The sequence below is a fragment of the Girardinichthys multiradiatus genome, chromosome 8, assembly GCF_021462225.1.
Source record: "Girardinichthys multiradiatus isolate DD_20200921_A chromosome 8, DD_fGirMul_XY1, whole genome shotgun sequence".
Taxonomy (NCBI): Eukaryota; Metazoa; Chordata; class Actinopteri; order Cyprinodontiformes; family Goodeidae; genus Girardinichthys; species Girardinichthys multiradiatus.
This window is the reverse complement of record NC_061801.1, coordinates 41,286,049-41,300,714: the sequence shown is the minus strand read 5'-3', so window position 1 is coordinate 41,300,714 and position 14,666 is coordinate 41,286,049. Positions and strand designations below refer to the sequence as shown.

General features: G+C 41.6%; 1 protein-coding gene across 2 annotated transcripts; it reads right to left on the bottom strand.

Moving 5' to 3' along the window:
• Positions 1–777: 777 nt before the first annotated feature.
• pip5kl1 (phosphatidylinositol-4-phosphate 5-kinase-like 1) lies at positions 778–14,433 on the bottom strand. 2 transcript variants are annotated; one of them, XM_047371883.1, is made up of 10 exons: positions 14,288–14,433; positions 11,079–11,288; positions 7,111–7,161; positions 6,875–7,029; positions 6,462–6,586; positions 6,105–6,139; positions 5,543–5,598; positions 5,353–5,465; positions 5,095–5,257; positions 778–3,436 (listed from the first exon to the last, which is right to left on the bottom strand). In XM_047371883.1, the coding sequence occupies exons 2-10, from the start codon at positions 11,286–11,288 to the stop codon at positions 2,995–2,997; spliced, it is 1,350 nt and encodes a 449-aa protein (XP_047227839.1). In that variant the 5' UTR covers positions 14,288–14,433; the 3' UTR covers positions 778–2,994. The 2 variants fall into 2 exon arrangements, with proteins under 2 accessions (XP_047227839.1, XP_047227840.1); XM_047371884.1 differs by lacking the exon at positions 14,288–14,433 and having other exon boundaries at positions 11,079–11,390.
• Positions 14,434–14,666: the final 233 nt, after the last annotated feature.

Genomic DNA, 14,666 nt, shown 5'->3' with positions numbered 1-14,666 from the left:
ACCTTTTGTGGATCTACCTCTGACAGTTTACTGGGGATTATTACCTATTATAACCTATTATTCCAGATCTTGCTGGAATCTGGGAAAAGTTATCGGCTCTAACCTAAAATTGGGTTTTCCATCTTAGGAAAATCTTGAAAATATGGTATTTTCATTCCACTGCTGACTTGAAGCGTGTTAAACGTATTCTCTTGTTTTGCAGACAGGTTCAAGACCGGTTCTGTTTCCTCCAAATGGGTTGAAATTCAGCAGCTAAACTCTGTAGAAAAGAGAGGTGTTTTCAGGGTAACCTTCGGACATTTTCACTGCTGTCTCTGAGTTGTGGAAAGCCTTCATGAAAACAACATCACGTACCTCCGTTGGTATACAGAGAAAAGGGTGGTTTTCCAAGAAAATAGATCTGGAATATCTACAAACCGGAATACAGCAACATGAATAATTGGAAACTGACATTTTCTATGTCCTCGCTGTAATTTAGCAGAACTAAAAGTGCAAACCTCTGCAGGTAAATCTGGTAGGGTTGCATTAGTTGCCCTCTGAGATCATTAGAAAGGAGAACCTTATGACCACTGATGCTGACAGATGTAGAGAGACAACCTCTGTGTCTGTGAACGTCTGTGATCCTAAAATGAGGCCTTTATCATCACTGACCATCAAGAGGTTGCTGCTGATTTATAAAACATTGACATTGGAGAAAACAGAAAAATTAAATTTGGTTCCTTTGTCTTTAAATCCAAGGGATGTTCAGGAAAATTCTAATAAACAAAGATCCTTACATTAACTTTTCATTTTTCTTTATTGCAGACAGTACAAAGCAAATGTTTTTATGTTTCATCTATTCACATCCATCCATTCCTGCATTTCAGACTGCAACACTTTCCAAAACCAGCTGGAAAACGATGGATTAAGACTTCAGAAAAGTTGTTCTTGTTATGATCCTACTTTAGTCCTACAGGAAAACCAATAAATGGCTCAGTCCCTGAGGAGTTAAGATGGTCCATCTGTCAAACACAGGAGGTCACAAGTCATCCCACATCCCTCGCCTGATCAAAACTCTGCAGCTCCGCATGGAAATCTTAGGCCAGAAGGGAGAAGGGGTTTGTAGGATGACTCACACAAAGTTCAACTAAACAAGTAAACATTTAGTTTTACAACTCTGGAAACAAAAGTTGAGATTTTCCAGAAATGATTGGATACTGGCGTGTCCCTCAAACAACTTCCAGAGAAAATCATCTTGGGGGACCCTGATCAGATGAACTATGTCAGCTGCCTCCTCATTATGCGGAGAAGCAGCAGCTCCCTCCAGATGACCCTCTTCTTATCTCTCAGGCAGAGCCAGACCTCCTCACAGAGGAAGTTTGTATCTTGTTCTTTCAGTCATGATTTGATGACCACAGCTGAGGGTTGGAACACAGATGGACGAGAGCAGAAATCTTGTCTATCTATCCATCTCCTGCTACATCCTGCCATCACTAAGGAACAAGACATCAAGATTATTCAGCTCCTTCAGTTGAGTGCCAGTTGAGAACCATGCCCTTGTTGCCTGGGGGCTGCAGTGACCTTTGACCTAATTTATCCTGAAATCAACCATCTCTGCAGAACAGCAGATCAGATTACTGCAGTGGTGCCATCTGGGGATTCTGTCCATCACCAGGAGGACTTCAAGGCCTTAGAAGACAATGGGGGACTTACCTGAAGGGATGTGACTTGGAGGGAACGTCTAAAACATTGTGCGAACGGGGACTGTGGTCACATGGATCAGTACTCCAGATGTTTGTCAGAAGAAATGGAGCAAAGAAAGAAGAGCATCCAGCCTGTTGTCAGCAGCCATGATTTGTGATGGCAGGAGGTTGTATCATGGTATGGGATGTTCTCTTGGCAAATCTTAAGGCAACATATCCTCAGAATAAATGCTTTTGAACATGCTCCACATCCAGAACCTGCATTCTGGTTCATGGTCTTGACTGGAAAACTCAGCAGATCAGCAGAGCTCCAGGAAGAAGGAGGAGATGGAAGTACTCACGTGGATTCAATCCAAAAGCATGAAAATAGGAGACTAACTATTAATTTAAACTTCACACAATTCTAATAAAAAAACAATACATGTCCCTTTAAGACAACAAGCATGTAGGTAGAGATCTGTATCTAATAAATAATAAATAATTTGCATATCATGCGTCCCATCATTTTATAGGACCTCTTCTCTACATAACTATAGATGTAAAATAATCAACTTTTAATTTTAATGTTTTATGTAACAAACCAGAGCAAAAGAAATTAGCATCAGGTTTAAAATGAGGCAAAACCATCTCCAGATCTGTGTCATTATTATTTACAAGAAACTAAACCACAATCTAGAAGGTGTGGATAAAAAACTAGGTACACCCCCTGACCTCCCTCAGCAACAGGAAGTCAGTTTGGTCTCATCTGTCCAACGGACTTTGGTCCAGAAGTCTGGTCCTTCACTCAGGTTTGCAAAAGGATTTGAACTTGGGGATAATCATTCTCCCTGTAGAATTCTGACCCAGTTGGTTTACAAAGGGCCTTATAACTCATCCCAGATTGATGAGCAGCAACAGTTGCTTCTCTGAGGCCATTGCTGATGTCTTCCATCTTGACATTGTGTTAACACACACCTGGATGCTCCAGAGCACCAAACTGACTAACCTTCTGTTTCACACTGAAGATGATCAGCTAATGATCGCTGCTGATCAGCACCAGGCTAATACTTTCTTTCTTGATGCGGTATTACGGTTTACTTTTTGTTCATTAATAATGACACAGTAAGATATTGTTTGTCTGAGGTTGGATTTATCTCATTTGAAGACCTTCTGAGGACCATGTTCAGACACATAAAGGCTTAGCATCCTATCAGTTAAATCCTCTGAAGGATTATCTGGGAGCGGCTGCTTTTATATCTGTTCAGAGACATGAGCATGCTGCATGTTGGTGGTCATTTGGACCAGCAGAATCAAGCTTCATGCCTGCTGTGTGTTACTTGGTGTGGTCCTGAACCCACTGACAGAGCCGGAGACAGTACGCATCAGGACTGACAGTGGAGAAGGATCTCCCAGGATGTCTCAGACTCTTCCACAGGTGCTCCAGCCTCTTCTTAAAACTATAAACCGTGAAAATGTCAATGATACCAATGAAGTAGCGCTGCTCGGGTCCGTCTATAACATGTAACGGGTTCTTCAGGTTTGGCAGCAGGCGACGGTTTTGAGTCTTGAAGTCTGGAATCTCGGGTGTGTCAGCTCCAGGTCCAATGTGCTCCGGACACGTCGGGGAAAAGCTGCTGCCTGTTGTGTCTCCGTCATGTGACAACTTTAAGCCAGAGTCTGATTCAGAAAAAGGTCTGGAGGTATCATCATCTGGAACTGCTCCTGGAACTCCAACTACGCTGGTGTAGATGGGGCTGGATCCAGGATTCACAGACCTGGAATGATACAGGGAAGGAAGTAAGGCAGAATCCCTCCAGCTGCTCAGGGTTCTGGACAAAAAAACCCAAAAATGAGCAGAGGTTTGAAACGTGACCTGAACTACTACAACATTTCAAGGAATGACCCTTTAAGGTTCTAAGAAAACGTTCCATAAAAAGCCAAAATGTATTTTTACAGTCTGATCCATGTTTTCCACTGATGGGGAATAAACCCCCGGAAGCTCCAGAACAAATGATCCAACCAGCAGGTCTGACCCTTCAAACTGTCAGAAAATATTCCTTTAAATAATCCATGAGCACCAAAGCAAAGCAAAGCAAGGATTAGAAATGTGTTTATTTTAAACTGGTCCTTTAAAGAACAAAATGACAGTTTTAACAGATTCAGCTATTTTCTAGAATAAACAGCCTATTGTGCAACATCCTGTTTGTCTGATAAAAACCAATAAAGGTCATAGAAACAAACAGATCATTTGTCAACAAAGTTTAAAGCATCACAATGCAGCTACTTCCCAGCATTCCCACTTGGATCAGCTTTGACTGTTAGGTACCAATTCTTTCAATTATCAAAACTCTGACAGAGCTAGACTTTTATTTTCAGGAGAATCTGATAACTTTATTTTGAAAGTCCAAGTTTAAACCTCTTCCTTGTTTGCTGTTTAAGTGATTTAAGATGGAAAACCCACAGTCTCACGTTATGTCTTAATTTAATGTCCTAATCAGACATAATCAGATTGCCGATATTATATCGCTTCTATGGGGGCAGCCATGATGGTTGAGTATCAATGGTTGCCATGGTGATTCCCACCTTCTCCAAGGAGTTTCTGCCTGAAACAAACGCTCTGTGAGCAAAACCTTCAGCAGAACCTTCTGGTGGTCACACAGGTAGATGTTTCTGTGCCTGCAGTGCTTTCTGTAGGAGGCTGAACAGAACCTTTAGGTCCAGTTTCTACAGAACCTCAGAGCTGAGGGCATTCTCTCAGCCACAGGTTTTTGTGTGTTTTTGGTTGTTTTGCAGAAGAAAAGTAGGACCTAACATTTTTAGTAAAGCAGAGGAATAAGAAGAAGAAATCTGCTGAATAGTTCATGAATGTCCTTAAATACGTTTACATTTCCAAGTTTTTTATACTCTTTATCCATCAAAACCACATTCTTGGATTGTTGGCAGCAATGCCCCCAATATTCTTCACCACACTTTTCTTTTCTTTATTTAGATTGGTTATAAACCAGTAGTTTGGCTGTATTTTAAATCTGAGGATGGCTGCCATCCCACAGCTGGAAGGACTCAGCAGCAGAGTTTCCATGTTCTCCCACTGAGGTCACAGATCATCTGGATCTGGATCTATTCTACTTCTGGGGGTTTTAAACATCTGAAGGATCTGTTTTTTCCTGCTGGTTATCAGTCTATTTTCAGTCTTCCAGCAGCATCACATGATGCTCATGATGATGTCAGGGTTCAGCTTTCAGCTCTGCCTTTATTATTGAACAGCTTTCATAGATCTGTTTGTCTCACTGCTGCCGGAGAAATAAACAACACGAGGCTGATTTTCCCTAAAATAAACTGAAGCTCAGTATCTTTCCCGTTAATCCTGACCCCACCTACCACTGTCCCAACATTCTCAGTCCTCTCTCAGGGGAATCCAGAAGAAGATACTGACCTTTTGGTTCTGACGATGAGGGACGCGAAGGACAGGCTCTGGTTGCGCTCGTCTTGGTGTAGAGGCTGATAGGCCAGCAGGAAGCTGTAGTCCAACACATTGAGCCGCTGGAGGAAGTTTGTGTCGATCTCCACCTGCTGGACGAGCCAGGATCTCTGGTGTTCTGCACAACGCACAAAGATACACACAGAGATGTTTTATAACAGCAGCAGCAGAGTCATCCACTTTCACTTTTCATCATGTTTTCAACATCCTCACCCAGACTGATGAACTGTCCTTCAAAGTTGAGGTCTTTGAGAACTACGATGATCTGGCTACCCTCTGGTGCCGGTTCGGTCCACCGACTCACCTCACAGCCCTTAATATCGTACCTGGCAGCACAAAACACACATCAACCCACAGCGTTCCCGTTCCTGCTCATCCGCTGCATCCTGGGACCCAAACTCACCTGGCGTTGATGCGATCGTCTGGATAAAACACGCTTTGCATCACGATGAAGTATTTCTGCCAAGGAGAAAGCAGAAAAGGTTGCTGCTCATGGTTCTAACCCTGTGGTACCTGAACTTTTCAGCTTCTGGTCCAGGAAATCACAGAAAAAGAGATTCACATCTTCAAACAAATAATAACCCTTTCCGGACTTTATTTTTAATCTGTTCTTGAATTTAAGATTTATTTAAGATCAGGAGATGATGTGTGGCTTTCTGACATTAAATAGCCTACTTTGTGTTATCAGACAGGTTCTTTTAAGTTATTTCCTTATTTTACAGGTCAGGCAGTAATCAGGTCAGGCTGTGGCTGGTTGTGGGCTTCGGAGCTCCTTAGGATAGTTTGGTTTCTTCCCTTGAGAAATGTCAAATCATTTGAAAATTCATTAACTATAGCATAAATGTGCTTTACCAGAATCATTTTTTGGTATTTAGTTTCTAAAGAGGATCTCAAGAGCCCACACTTCCTGAGCCCAGCCCCAGGTTTCAATCTGCTGGAGAACCGGGTTTAAATGGGATCTGTACCTTCCGACTGCCTGGGATTCGGATCTTGTGAACTCCTGAAAGGAAAACAAACAAATCATCAGGACTCAGATTTGTGTAACAGTTGCGCTGCGAAGCATTAACTGCAGTAGATGCTGCAGAGATTAGACTGACTTCCTTCTTTAGTGGCAGAAGAAACATGAAGATATTTTCTGCTGCATGAAAGTCGTGGTTCTACACTAATCTGCACCGATGAAATCGTTTTCAGCTGAAATTAGTGAAAATTGTGTCTTTGTTGCAATCCCAAAACTCCAAGACCCATAAACCCGACTCTGGAGATGTTCAGGGTTAGAATTAGGATTAGGTTGTGGGTCGGGTGTGTGAAGCTGTGAACTCTACCTAAAAACTTGACCAGCAGTGAATGTGGGTAATTCTTCAGATGCTTTATGTAGATCTTCAGGTTGGCCAGAAGGAATTTAATCTCCCGTTTGTTCTGGGTCTTCAGGAAGAAGCGTTTATCATTCCTGGAGGTTCAAAAACACAAAATGCCTCAGTTCTATTAATGTGACTAAAACTTTTGTTGTTCAGCGCCAGATAAGGGCCACATATGGACAAAAAAGATACATTTCTGTGACTTTTGCCTGTTCTGTGAACATATACAGAGTTCCCAGAAGAAGCTACAGACCAAAACAGTGAAAGGAAGAAGAAATGCATGGAATGGATTCATGATTTCATCAAACCTGAGTAAGGTGCCAGATGTTGGGTTCTCATTAAAACTGGTTGTTTCTGCTCTGAGTGGAGATAAGACTCACGTCAGGAAGAAGTCAGCTTTGCTCTTGGAGTTGCTGATGAACTGGAGGTAGCAATTTTCCGAGCACAGTGACTGCTGATATTCCTCTTCTGTAATTCCTAAAGATCCCCTCAGGCTGGCAAACACCGGGCCAGCAAACGTCTCCAGACTGAACTCCTACACAAGCAAAGAAAATCTGCCTTTTGAACAACAATCATTTACCATCTGCTGGTTTATCATTGTTCTGCAGGACCTTACCTTATGGTCCTGTGTGACCTCTGATCTGAAATCATCATCTGATAGGTCCTTCTGGAGCAGAAAACAGATGTGATAAGATAGACGGACCCTTCTTCAGGGTGTGTATTCATGCCCTAACTTCATATCTCGATTTACTAATCAACATTGTTCTGTTCAGTTCTTGTGTGCCGGGTCTATTTCTCACTCATCAGCTGGCAAATAACGCTGGTAGAGGTGGAAATGCAGGAATTCATTGATATTAAGAGATGCTAAGATAAGCAGAGTGTCTTCAGTCAGATGGTTCTTCAGGTCTGCTGTAATACCGATCTGAGGTGGAAAGGTCAGACCTGCTGCGTGATGTTTGTCAGACTCCGTAGAAACTGCACACCGGAGCGAGCTGTAATGCGTTAACCTGCTGAGTCATCAGAGTGGGTTTCAGGAGGATTAGGCTGAAGCTGAACAGGGTCGAGTGAAATTCTTCTCTCACTGTTTGTTCTGTAACAGCATGGTGGAAACTGGATCAGTATGAGATTTCACTTCCTACTCGGCTTTAATGCTCTGGGATAATATTTACACACCAACCACTGAGCATAAAATGATTTCTTAATTATTGCATTAGTTTTCAGCAAGATGTTTTCCCTCTAGAATCGAAGGCTCGGTTAGTTTTAAGGCACCAGAGACTAAGAGTGGAGCCCAGAAGGATCATATGGAGAGCCGTTTCATTCAAAATGAAATAAATAAATAAGTACTGCTATTGATAAATTATTAATAAATATTCCATGAAATAAATAAATATCCCCATGTTAAAAAACTAAATAATTATGTTAAAAGAAATGTTCATCTTATTTTATTTAATTCATTTCAAGATTTATTTAATTTACTTAAAGATAAAAGTCCGCCCCCTCATTTGAATATAAGAACCTGAAATAAAAAGTGCTTAAAATGAAAAATGGGGTTAAAAAGTAAAAGTCACTGAAATATGTAAAGTAGCTTTACAAAATGAAAGTGTCACAAAATAAAACTGCTTAATGAAATAAATAAATAAATACATCTTTAGGTAAATTAAATAAATCTTGAAATGAATTAAATAAAACAAGATAAAAAAAAGATTTTAATATAATTATTTTGTTTTATTTCATGGGGATATTTATTAATAATTTATATAATTTATAATTTAATAGCAGTATTTATTTACTTAATTTTGAATGAAATGGCTCTCCATAGAATAATGGATCCTCTCCTTGGATTGGTAACTTTGATTGTGAGAAACCTCACAGGTCCGAACAGGCAGTCTGGTCTTAATCGCATCATTAGTCTGCTGTTCATTCAATCTGTGTCTAATTCACAAAGCAAATAGAGCTAATGCTATGATGGAGCAAACATACCAGTCTAGCTTAGCTAGTTGGAGTCATTTAGCTTTGTTTTCGTTGCTGCCATTAATCTGAGTCTGTTGATGAACCTCTGGGTGCGAACAACCATCCACTGGAAAGTTAAGGATTTCAATCACCATTTATTGGTAGATAATAGATACTACCTGAAACATCCTAATGTTCATTATTGTTTGAAGTTTTCATATTATTCTTTAGTTTCTCAGTCATTCTGTGCTTCTGTCTCTTTCTGTTAGTTCTCAGTTAGATGTTTCCTTGGTTTCCTGTTACTTCCATGCAGTTTCATTCATGTTTATTTCTCTCAGTCACTCTGCATTTAAGCTCATTCAGTCCACCTGTTACCTGCTATCTACGTTTCCCATTTCCCGTTGCTCCTCTCTGGTTTATACTGTGCTACTTATGTCCATGTTTGGCTGTATGTTTTTCTCTCTTTATTTGATAAAATTGTGTGACACTCAGTGCTGCTTCTTTCTGCATTTGGGTCCAGTTCCAGAAGCCCGTCTTTGCAGAGTTTGTCATTTTTATTAACTTTACAGTATTTCTTTTTCTTATATTGTACATTTTCTCTTACTGTACATTCTTACTTTTCGTTTTTTTTTTTTTTTTTTACCAGTTTTTTACCTTTGTACCTGCAGGTTTCCTTTTGCTTTTTACTTTGCTACTGAAACACCTGAATTTCCCCACGCTAGGACAATAAAGTCTATTTCTATTCTATTCTAAGTTTGTCTTCAGACTTCGTCCGCTTTCTCTTTAAGTTTTACTGTTTGTATCCAACCATTTCCAGGAATAGTCGTGTGTTTGTGAAGCTGTTTAACCCAACAAATGGACCAGTGTTGAGACCATTGAGCTGAGAAGCAACTTTATCTTTAGGCTCTCTGTTAGTGAATCTCTGTTAACTCCCAGAGATCCCAGTTTCATCCGTCTGAACACAGCGAGTTATTCCACCGCTCTTCTCTGACCTGGTTTCAGTGTTGCCAAAGGGCATTCAGGTCTAAGCAGCTATGATATCATGTAAATATCTTTCTGAGTGAAAGTGTTTGCTGCTGTTATTATTGCGCTGAAACAGGTGAACCTCCGTGTGGAGCTGCCTCGCCCTCATGTAAACACAAAGACAAAGAGGTTTTAAAGCTCATCTGTTCAGTAATCCAGTAGTCAATGACTGGAAAGCTGCCAGGAAGCTTCACAGCTCAGTGACCTTTGCTGTTTGGTGATTTTTATTATTTGTGACGTTAAAACAAAATGCATCAGCTTTGATTTGTCTATGAGTGACTGAACATCAGAGCACAACCCAGAGGTTTTATATAGATTTAAAAGCTTTCACTGGAGCGAATCAATTTTACTGACTGTGGACAACAGTTACTGTTTTATGTATGAACTGAGGGATGGGTACCAGGGTGGAGATCCAGTACAGGTCCCAGAGGTCAGTTCACCTCCTCAGAGCAGCAGGAAAGTTTCAGGGTCATCAAATAAGAAGAAACATTTTTATTCTCCAAAACGCACCAGATGACCACCACTTTTAGAGCTGCAGCGTTCAGCCATATGTTCGAGTAGTTTCACCATCAGCTGATTTAGTTTGGGCTTTTCTCTAGTTTGGACTTATTTTAGATCTCCTCTGGTCCCAACAGAGCCAGATATATCCATACATGCACACAGAAACTGAAATGAATTGGACTGAACTAAAAATCCATCTGAACTCAATTGAACAGAACTGAAAATAAATAAATTTCATACAATAAAACTGAACTGAACTCAATTTAATTGAAATGAACTAAACTAAACTTAATCCACGTGAACTGAATTAAATTGAACTAAACTGAATACATCCACAGAAACCTCAAGTTAAACATCTCTCAGCCAGTCTCACCTGGACCACACTCTTTATATCCATCCACAAACTTCTGATGTCATTCTGACCTTTGACCTCTCTTCTTGGCACATTTGACAAAGTTAAAATAAATTGGTTGACTTCCTGCACAGACCTACATTTTCATCAGAGTTGAGTTTGAATCTTGGGCCCATTCCCAAAGCTTAATGTGTGCCTGCTGGATCTGTTCCAAAACCAGATGTGCGATTCAGGTCATTGTCCCCGATGTGTCAAGGTTTCAACCATCTAGCTCAGTGCTCTGCAGCATGTGGTCCTGTGGACCCTTCCAAGAGGCTCCGAAGAACTTTGGCTAACATCGATGTAAAACTGTTGCTTACTATAAAGATAATTATAGAAAGTGAGCTTGGCAGTTCTTTTATGCAATATCTGCAAAGTATCTCCACAGCAAATGGTCCCAGGAATTATTTTGTTTTATTCTGTCATGCTCTTCGTCATCAGGTCAGAAACTGTTGGAGAGTTTTACTCAATTTTCCTAAAGTTTTAAACTTTCTGTTCATGAAACCCTAAAATAAAGTTAAATTGATCTGTATTGCAGTTATTTCTAAATTTCTAAATTTTAAAGGTCAGGTGTTTTTTGTGGCTGTATATGAATTTTATTTGGTAGGAGCACAGGTTGCTGACCCCTGAACTAGCTGCTGATAAGGGGGAGCAGAAGAATTTTAGGGTGTTTCTAATGAGAGCAGTCCCACAGCATGATGCCTGCTGCTGATACTCACCGTCAGTGGGTTGTCGATGGTAGTCTGGATGGCTGCAGCTAAGCCCTCCTTCATCATGGAGGTCAGGCTGTAGAACTCATGCTGCTGATCGATCTCAAAGAGGCCCAGAAGTTTCCACTGCTGCCTCAGACCTCCCCACCTCCTCCTCTTCACGGTCCCGGAGCGCTGCTGCTGGCGACCAGGCATCCCCGGAGCTCCTGACATCTCCATCTGGGATACAGAAACCAGAAAGCAGAAGGCATGGATGGATCTGACACATGTGGCCGCCGCTCGGTCACCTGACGGCCCGCGCTGAATGGAGAGCAGGTTTCTAAAGCTCCGACTGAAGAAATCAAAGAGTGAGAGGAGGCCAGAGAGGAAAACACACAGCAGTGGAGTCTTTAACTGGGTTACCATGGAGACCAACACAATGGGATAAAAGCTCTGTGGGCCACACTGTGCTTAATGAGTTACGCTGCTCATTAACACATTTCACAAGTGCAACCAAGTCTCAAGACATCACAGCAATTTAAGAGAGCTGGACCAAAAAACAGATTTAAAATCATCTAAAGCTCCAGCAGAGCTCACAGGAAGACAGACACTGTTCCATTTTCCTCTCCGTCTGACTTTAATCAGGGTCACCAACATTATCTCCAGGTGCTAAAGGGCACAAAAATTAGAGAAATCACTTTTATTGCTTTCTTCAAAACCAAAAACATATATTTAATAAGATCACTGTGTTTTTTAAGAATATGTGAAAGCCCAGATAATGATGTCATTGCTTTCTGAGTCTCTGATTGGTGAATTCCTAACATTCGAGTAAACTGTAGGCACACTTTAGGATCTATTTTAAGGCAACACCTCAAACTCTGCTTCCTTGAGTAGCATCACGGAAAAATCACAAATGAGCCAAGATATCAGGAACAAAATTGTGGACCTCCACCAGTCTGGTTCCTCCTTGGGTCCGATTTCCAGATGCCTGAAGGTTCTAAGTTCACCTGCTCTAAAAGTTATATGCAAGTGTAAACAGCATGGAAATGTCCAGACATCACACTGTTCCCATAGGAGACGAGTTCTGGGTCCCGGAGATGGATGGGTTCTGGTTTGAAATGTGTGAATCAAGACCTTCTGAAGATGCTGCTGAAATGAGTCCTGAACCAACATGGGCTGAAAGGCCACTCAGAGAAGAAGAAGCCAGTAGACCAAAACCAACAACATAAAAGGCCAAACAGCAGTGTAAACGCACTCAGGCGCTGCAGATCTCAACGTTTGGTAACATGTCCAGAGGTCTGATGGAACATGAACTTTGGTCATAATGAGCCTCGTTACATTTGGAGGAAAAAGAGGGAATCTGGAAGCCTGAGAACACCACCCTAACTGTGAAGCAAGGCGGTGGCAGCATCATGCTATGTGCTGCAGGAGGGACTGGTGCACTTGAGAACAATATGTATCAAACAACATTACATGGAAATACTGAAGCAACATCTCAAGACATCAGTCAGGAACTTAAAGCTTGGACCAGTGGTTAGCGACAACAAAGCCATCGTTTATGAGAGGTCATCATGAAGTTATGATCTTAGTCCCATGGAAACTTTGAGTTGATCTTTCACACTAAAACCAGACCATCATTTGTTGGCTCTGGTTCAGTGAAGGTCAGGTCATGGAGGAAAGAGGTTCAGAAAACCCAAACCTAGACATTCCTATCCCCAGCAACACTCTCCAACTCTTCCATTTGGGTTGTAGGGTTTCTCTGACCAGAAGGTATAAAAAGTCCCTTCAGGGAGTTCTGGATCTGATCCGGAGTCTCCTCCCATTGGTACATGCATGAAAATCCTCTAAATGACGATGAATCCTGGTCAAATGAACCATATCAGCGGACTCCTTTCACTGTGGAGGAGATGCAGCTCCACCGTGGCTCTCTGAAGGGAGCATCACATCCGTGTTGTCACACCCAGCCAACATTTACATATGGGCCCCACACTGGTAGACAATGGGCTGAAAAATGGGCCCCAATATTAGTTCCCTGAATAGGTTTGAAGCAGCTCTGCGTAAAAAGTGGGACCCAGTTATCTGGTAGGACATGACAAGCAGATCTGGATTCTGGATACAAGCAGATGGACTCCATGAAGACAGCACCGCACTCTCTATGACCAACACCAACTATAATAATGTAGCTGGAAAACTTCCTTTAGGGTAAAAGCAATCATAATGCTGCAGTATTTACTAAAAGCACTTACTGCTTTTCTCCACGTCTAGGAGACGCTCTTCTAGATCCTCTCCGTGCTCCGTACATCTGCAGCACGTTTTCACAATGATCGTAGCATAGCCCAGACGATGACCTGGCATGACTCTCTCATTCCGCATCAGGATGCGGCTTCATGACAGAAGACCACGCCTGGCAGTGTGGTAACTTCATGATCAGGTGGTAGCCTCGCCATAAAGCCAGGGTGGTCAGTCCTACATCAGAACGTCATTGACCGAGACCCTGCCAGCCTGCTCTGGCCCCATGTCAAGCAGCGCTGCAGGGATTTCACTTTACATCTGCATCAGGATTTGTTTAATGAGCTCCTTCCATGATGGATGGAGTCTCATCTTATTTGCCTAACAAAAAGCCACCAGGTTGCAGCCCGCTCTGGGCCTGATGTCAGCAGGTGCGCTCACCTCAGAGTTTGTTTAGCTGTCAGCAGGACTTCCTGCCTCTCGGCTCCGGACATCATCAGGAAATCGTTCATTTACACGTTAATATGTCAGAATCAGCATTTAACAGGTAACCCACAAATTAATTTCCTCAACAACCCTTTCAGGCCCACCCAGAGGCAGTGTTCCACCTTTTCCTGATTGTGAACTTTGACCCACGATCTATCTATCTATCTATCTATCTATCTATCTATCTATCTATCTATCTATCTATCTATCTATCTATCTATCTATCTATCTATCTATCTATCTATCTATCTATCTATCTATCTATCTATCTATCTATCTATCTATCTATCTATCTATCTATCTATCTATCTATCTATCTATCTATCTATCTATCTATCTATCTATCTATCTATCTATCTATCTATCTATCTATCTATCTATCTATCTATCTATCTATCTATCTATCTATCTATCTATCTATCTATCTATCAGTGGTTCTGACAAATAAAAGATAAACTGATTTCTTCTCTGCTTGCTGACAGCTGCTCTCTGTAATCCGGAGCAGGATGAATTATCTTTCTTACCTCAGGTCTGCTGCTGTTCTGGTTCTGGTCTGTGGGTCATCTGTCCGGAGACTGACCGAGCTCGGAGCAGATCCTGGATCAGTCTGTAGTCACACCCAAACACTGACACTGACTGACTCTGCAGCTGCAGCACAAACAGGAGGGACAAACAGGCTGATGGTGCGCTGGCTCACAGGCCAGTATACAACACTCAGCAGCATGTTCCTCCAAATTAAAAGCACCAATCTGCTCCAGTTTGTCTGACTGATCCTGAAATCAGTTCTGAACTTTAAACCTTCCTTCTGATCCTTAATGTGCTGAAAACCTTCATGTTTAGGAACCTTTACCTATTATGGAATAATAATGCAGGAATGAAATAAAAATATAGAGACAACTGTTT